This window comes from Andrena cerasifolii, chromosome 9 (genome assembly GCF_050908995.1).
Source record: "Andrena cerasifolii isolate SP2316 chromosome 9, iyAndCera1_principal, whole genome shotgun sequence".
Taxonomy (NCBI): Eukaryota; Metazoa; Arthropoda; class Insecta; order Hymenoptera; family Andrenidae; genus Andrena; species Andrena cerasifolii.
In genome coordinates, this window is record NC_135126.1 from 15,323,491 (window position 1) to 15,329,720 (window position 6,230).

The window sequence follows — 6,230 nt, forward strand, 5'->3', positions numbered from 1 at the left end:
TTGCGCGTACATTGGTCAAGATCAGCCGCAGCTTTTTTAGCACTTTTCCATGGCCAGATTACACGAGCAACGGCGAATGCCAGTGAATGATAACAACCACTACGTGCCGCACGTCGTCCGCATTTAATGCCAGCCTTTTCCTTTTCTTATCGGTTTTCGCGAGCTGTGCTTCCTAGTACGTATTACGAAATCGCCGTGCGAGTGGCGACGGCAGCGTGGAAAAAATGATCTCTGCTTGCAATGACGCAGAAAAATATTTTGACCGGTTGCGAGTTATCGCGGGCGAGAGCAAAACGAAGCGTTGTGTAACGCCAGCGAACCGAGATTACCATATTCGCTGGGGGTGTGTGTACAGTTGCGGCGATCTGCGCGTGTTTAGGGTCAGGACAAAGGAAGCACGCGTAGCAACGAACGTGCTCGAGTTGCCGTTTTCCGTAAGAGTCCTCGGAGAGCTCGGGATGAAGCGCGCGCCTCGCCCTGGCTTTCGCGATGCTCGAACCGTCGCGTAATATCAAAGGTTAACGAATTGAAGTATTCAGCATCTGCCGATTAGGACGCGAATGCTGGTGAATGCAACTGTCCTCTCTCTCTCGCCGAATACATGCAGATATCGAACGCGTCGAATCGCGCAGAGGCTACAGTCAAAGGTCTTTACACCCATCCCGCGTCTTCCTTTGGCCCGCGTGGCCTCTCGCTCTGCGCCGCGCCCGACTGATCCTATCGTCTAAATAAGTAAGCCAGTAGTTGCTCCTCGGTGCCTAGCGCGAAGTATGGAAATAGCATCGATGCGTTATGCACTTAACACCGATCGAATATAAACTGCCCCGAGGGCTTATTCCTTTTTGCGCCAAACCAATTGTCGCCTAATTGAGTTTAATAAATCGAGAGCGCGCCGACACAGCCACGCAAGAAGGCGCGTGCGCCTCGAAAGGAGCACGCGCGAGCGAACACCTGTTTCAACTGCGTCTCGGGCGGCGCCAGATTTTCCTCAAAGGAAATCCAGCCGAATAATTCGTGCCGAGCTGTCCTCGTACCGCTAGCGATGCAAAGGAAAGTTACAGACCCCACCGACCGGTCAGAAGAATTTTTATCTCCCCGCGTTACGCGTTAATTTGATCACGCTTCTTCTCCGAAAAGACCTAATGGCCCCGAATGGAATAGGCCAGGCTTTCATGGGGTCGACAGGAAAATACCGCTATACGACAATTTTTTTCATTATCTTACACAGATGAATCCAAAGCAGCTTTTTCGCCGGAGAAAGAGTGCCATTCATGAGTGTCCGCGAGCGCGCGGTATCTCCGCGCGCCTTTTTTCCCCGGCGCGTTGATAATCTTTTCTCGCTTATATAATGGCACTCGTAATATCGTTACGCTCCGGCGACTCTCGCGGTGCTCGAGTTTTCTTTTTAACGGGCGGAGATAACGAACGGTAATTCGGAGGGTTTTCGGTGGACATCGAGGCGCCGATATCGATCGCGGCACACGCGCGGCCTTATCAGGGATTAGCAGATTAGGTTGCAAGTTTCCTGGTCGTTAACGGGATCGCGGGATCAACGACGTAGACGCTGGAACTGCAACGAGATCGGGAGGCGGGGTGTCGGTGTTAAACGGATCTTTCGGGTGGGTTCTTCCGCGGGAAACGCGAAGAGGTGGTGGATCGACCGCTGCGCCGTTCCGCTACTCATACATCGTTAAGCCCCACGTTACACGGTAATTTTTATCGGATACGTTTGACTGTTTAAAAACGCGGCGCGGATGTGTTGGGAGGAGATAACGTGTATCGTACATTACACACGTGACCACACTTTGATCAAGCGGAGGTCAAGGGTGAATTGCCTCAGATTTATAAGTTAACTCCGCCGGATGGGACTAGTCAGTCAGTGTTGCATACTCAATACCAGAAGGAATAAAGGAACCCGTATAGACAGATGTCGGCCAAGACGATCGTAAGTATCGGCGAGGAATGATAACGCCACCGACCATCTCCGAGGTTCATTTCTCCAGTCGTTCGTTCTCCAGCGTACCGATCCGCCGCCGCTGCATCGACGCTTCCCCCGTTTCCTTCTCCCTTCGTTGCGATCCCGACGCGTCAATCACGGGTAGGTAGTTCCTTGAGAAGCTCGTGTCCCAGAGTCGAGCGAGACTTTTCGCGCCATTAGCGTTCCGGGGACGAAAGCGAATACGAGCGTAAACCGGAGCGAACGTCAGCGTGTCATCAGCTCCAGCATCTCGATTTTGTGTCCCGGTGAACTTTGCTTCCCTTGGCCGAGCACGCTCGCAGCCGGGAAATCGGTCGATGCGTTCCGATAACACTCGGCTCGACCAACTGGCCACAGATGGACGGAGCTACTTTCATGGATCGTGGGCGAACGAGCACGCGTGAACACTGTTTGATATTGAAGAATGACGGTGAAACGAGGGAGAAGCGAGTAATGACGAACGTTTCGTCTGTCGACAGGCACAGCCGCAAAGGCAAGCCACCATCCTGGACCCCTCGGACAAGTACCGTCCGGAGCCTGTCTACTCGGGGAAGTTGCAGAGCCAGTTCCGGGACTACTCCGAGGACCCCACGGACCCCGTGAAGGAACGCGTGCGGAAAACGTACCGCAAGATGCACGCCAACCAAACCGTCGAATTCGTCCAATGTGAGTAAATAGAGCGGCAAGGTGACCGCGGAGTCACTTTGAAAAGAAGCCCCGCGAGCGCTTCGACTCTCCCAAACGTACTTCAGACTGAATTAATTGTTTGAATTAACTAGTTGATAACAATTATGCTAAAATATACTTTGATCCTTCTTCTTTGATATATTGTAAATGAAAAGTTGAGAATATATATACAAAATTAATGAAAAAATGTTATTTCGACGAAGGTAGAATGTATCAGTTTACCCCACTGCGGGGCTAGTTGATACGTTATTCTGTTTTCAATTTTTTTCATTTTTTATTTGAATTAATTACTTAGTAACAAATCTGCCAAAATATACTTCGGTCCTTCCTCTTTAATATATAGTAAGCGAAAACTTGAGAAAATACGTACAAAATGAATGAAAAAATGTTATTTCGACGATCAATTTGGATGTATCAAAACTATTTACTTATTCTCTGTATAAACGAAAACAGTTAAAAAACGATCTTAACGTCAATCTACACACGTACGCTGGATCGTAGGAAAGAATTGAACAACAATCTTCACATATTTCGCTCAAATGGAGCTACATATATACGGTGTCGAGATAATTCGTGTGTATCAACTTGCCGCCTGTATCAACTAGCCCCGGTCTCCCCTACGTGGTGGTTTATGAGTTTGCTCAAACCAGAGTTGGGCCTTAACTAAATAAAAAATTATTTAAATACCGAGTCGGTTCGAAAATCCGAGCTAACTTTATTCGACGCACGACGAATAATTTCGTTAACTTTTACTCGTTACTCGAAATTGTTATTTAAATAAAAATCAGACCAACGCGAAGCATTTCCACTGCGGCTGTCCATAAGCCGCGACTATTCTGCCGTTCCGGGAAACGTCCCCCGCATCGGGCGATCCGTTGATCTCCTTAAACTGTTAAACGAACGGAATCCGCGCGGCGCGAAATTCGAGGTGGCTGGAATGATAGAGCGACCCCCCTGCGTTCCAGCTCGCATGAAGGAGTGGATGCGGTTCGACAAATTCAAGATGACGGTAAAGGACGCCCTGATCAAGCTGAACAACCTCGTGGACGAGAGCGACCCGGACACCAGCCTGCCGAACATCGTGCACGCCTTCCAGACCGCGGAGTCCATCAAGAAGGACCACCCCGACTTGGACTGGTTCCACTTGACCGGCTTGATCCACGACCTGGGAAAGGTACGACGCTATTTTCGCGCATTCGTGTATTCGTGTCTCGAAGGTATCGGTGGTTTTCAGGTAATGGCGTTCTATGGGGAGCCTCAGTGGGCGGTGGTTGGCGACACGTTCCCGGTGGGGTGCGCCTGGGCCGACTCGATCGTCTACAGGGAGACCAGCTTCGAGGACAACCCGGACGGGGAAGACTCGCGCTACAAGTGAGTGAAGCACGATTACGAACACCAGGGACAGGTCCCTGGGAAAAGCTATCAGCGCAATAGTGGCCTGAGGAAGCTTTCAAAGACACCCAGAAAATGGCAGCGTAAAAACGTGGTTCTACATTTTGTTAATTTAGATCGCGCAATGCAGCAGTGGCCATTATTTTATATACTAATAATATACACCTTAGTAATTATAATTTATAATTATAAAGGTAGAAATCAAAGCAGCGTCTTAAGAACGTCGCTAATTTCATCAGCCGTAATTTCCAGACAAAAGCTTTGGGTGTACGCCACTATTTCCCGATAGCCCGAATTGTTTGCTTTCGATGGCTCTATCAACGCCCCCGTTGCTCCGTTCCAGCACTAAGTACGGCATGTACGAGGCGAAGTGCGGCATGGACAAGCTGCTCATGTCCTGGGGCCACGACGAGTACCTGTACCGCGTGCTGGTGCACAACAACGCCAAACTGCCCAACCAGGCGCTGGCCATGATCCGCTATCACTCATTCTATCCCTGGCACGCTGGCGGCGACTACATGCACTTCTGCACCGCCGAGGACATGGAGAGGCTCAAGTGGATCAACGAGTTCAAGTGAGTTGCTTTTCCGGCCCCTCTTCTCTGGATCGTAGAAGATGTTCGGTAACCATTCGATTTTTCCCGTTTCAGTAAATACGATCTCTACACGAAGAGCGGCGAGATGCCGGACATCGAGAAGCTCTGGCCCTACTACGAGAAGCTGATCGACAAGTACATTCCCGGGGTGCTGGAGTGGTGAAACATCCCTCTCCGCGGATCAATCCCTGATTACCGATCAATGGCAGCGACGACATCGACCACGGAATACCCTATTTATCGCTTGACGCGTAGTTCCCGATCACTAGAGCTTCGAACACGCTTATTCGCGAAACACCGATGAATCGAGACGGGTGTTGGTGGCGGCTGACCCGATAGAAATTCCCTAAAGCGAGCTGGCTGAGTAACATGGAAGAGGATTTGACTCACCGATCGACCGATAGCTCGGCCACGCGCCAGCCCCTTCCCACCCTCTTCCGACGCAGGGTGCCGAGCTGCCTTACCTTCGCGACTCCTGCGTTTCGACCGAGAAGTGGTGGAATAGGCAGCGAGGTTCCGGGGAAATCGGTTGCCCGTTATTCCCAGGTGGAATCTCGGAGGCTTGCAACGAACCGCGGGAATCCGTTGTTTCGCGACTTCCAGAGAGCAGAGGTGTCTGATAAATAATAGCTGACGAAGCAGTGGACGCGAAGCGGAGCGCTCGTCTCATCCTACTTCGCATTCCTTTGTGCCTCGATCCGCGATCGATTCATCCCGCGAATCCACGCGCGACGTACCCATCCGGCCGTCCACTCGTTTCCGTTCGCCTTCACCGATGCTCCTCTTGCGCGGCTACACTTCCGATCCCGTGCCGCGCGCCGATACGGAACGTTCTCCCCAGGAGGCTGCGCCAGACGTTAACTGGGTCGTCGGTGCACTGTCAGCGAGCAGCAGCTCTTCAACTTGTTCCGCGTTTCGGGGCCGAGCTCCAAGCCGATTTGAAATCGCCGGGTGCCTAGTTTCTTTCTATGTGTTGCGAATAAATCACAATTCCCCTCGCACGAGCTCTTTCCCTTGCCCTACCACCGGAGCGCAACGCGAGTAGTAAGACTTCGTTAGATGGAATTCGTTGGACGCGGCAGATACCACGGGAAGCTCTATAAACCACCGGTATGCGCGGTTTCGCGGGTAATCGAGAACGCGTCGTCGACTTTCGAGAAGACCCATCGAGCACCGCCAAATATTCCGGCTCGGCTCGCGGTTTCGTTCCCACGTGACTCACGTGCGTGCCCCTAAACGTTTCCGAATTTCCAGGCGGCGTAACGGGAAAGAGAAACGATGAATGGGGCGCCGATGGGATCGCGTGTTCCGTGTGCAGCGGAGAGGATCGTTTTCGTGGCCGGACGGAATGAAGAAAACGAGAGGAGGGAAAGTATTTTCGAAGAGTATAATCCCGCGCGAGGCTCGCTTAATCCCGAGGCTCGCACGCGTCGTTAGCGAAGATATCGCGGCCGATCGGGGCGTCGTGTCTCGGCAAGGTAATTATTGGTTCTGTTTTCTGCATCGCGATGCATCTGCAAAGGTCGGAGGAAGGGCAAGCGGTTCCTTTCCCGATCTGGGACGCGCGGGATGTATCGT

General features: G+C 51.7%; 1 protein-coding gene across 2 annotated transcripts; it reads left to right on the forward strand.

Annotated features, from left to right (window-relative positions):
- The first annotated feature begins 1,784 nt into the window (after positions 1 to 1,784).
- Miox (Myo-inositol oxygenase) lies at positions 1,785 to 5,653 on the forward strand. 2 transcript variants are annotated; one of them, XM_076819857.1, is made up of 7 exons: positions 1,824 to 1,945; positions 2,019 to 2,378; positions 2,458 to 2,644; positions 3,631 to 3,839; positions 3,883 to 4,036; positions 4,401 to 4,631; positions 4,707 to 5,653. In XM_076819857.1, the coding sequence occupies exons 2-7, from the start codon at positions 2,336 to 2,338 to the stop codon at positions 4,813 to 4,815; spliced, it is 933 nt and encodes a 310-aa protein (XP_076675972.1). In that variant the 5' UTR covers positions 1,824 to 1,945; positions 2,019 to 2,335; the 3' UTR covers positions 4,816 to 5,653. The 2 variants fall into 2 exon arrangements, with proteins under 2 accessions (XP_076675973.1, XP_076675972.1); XM_076819858.1 differs by lacking the exon at positions 2,019 to 2,378 and having other exon boundaries at positions 1,785 to 1,945; positions 3,900 to 4,036.
- Positions 5,654 to 6,230: the final 577 nt, after the last annotated feature.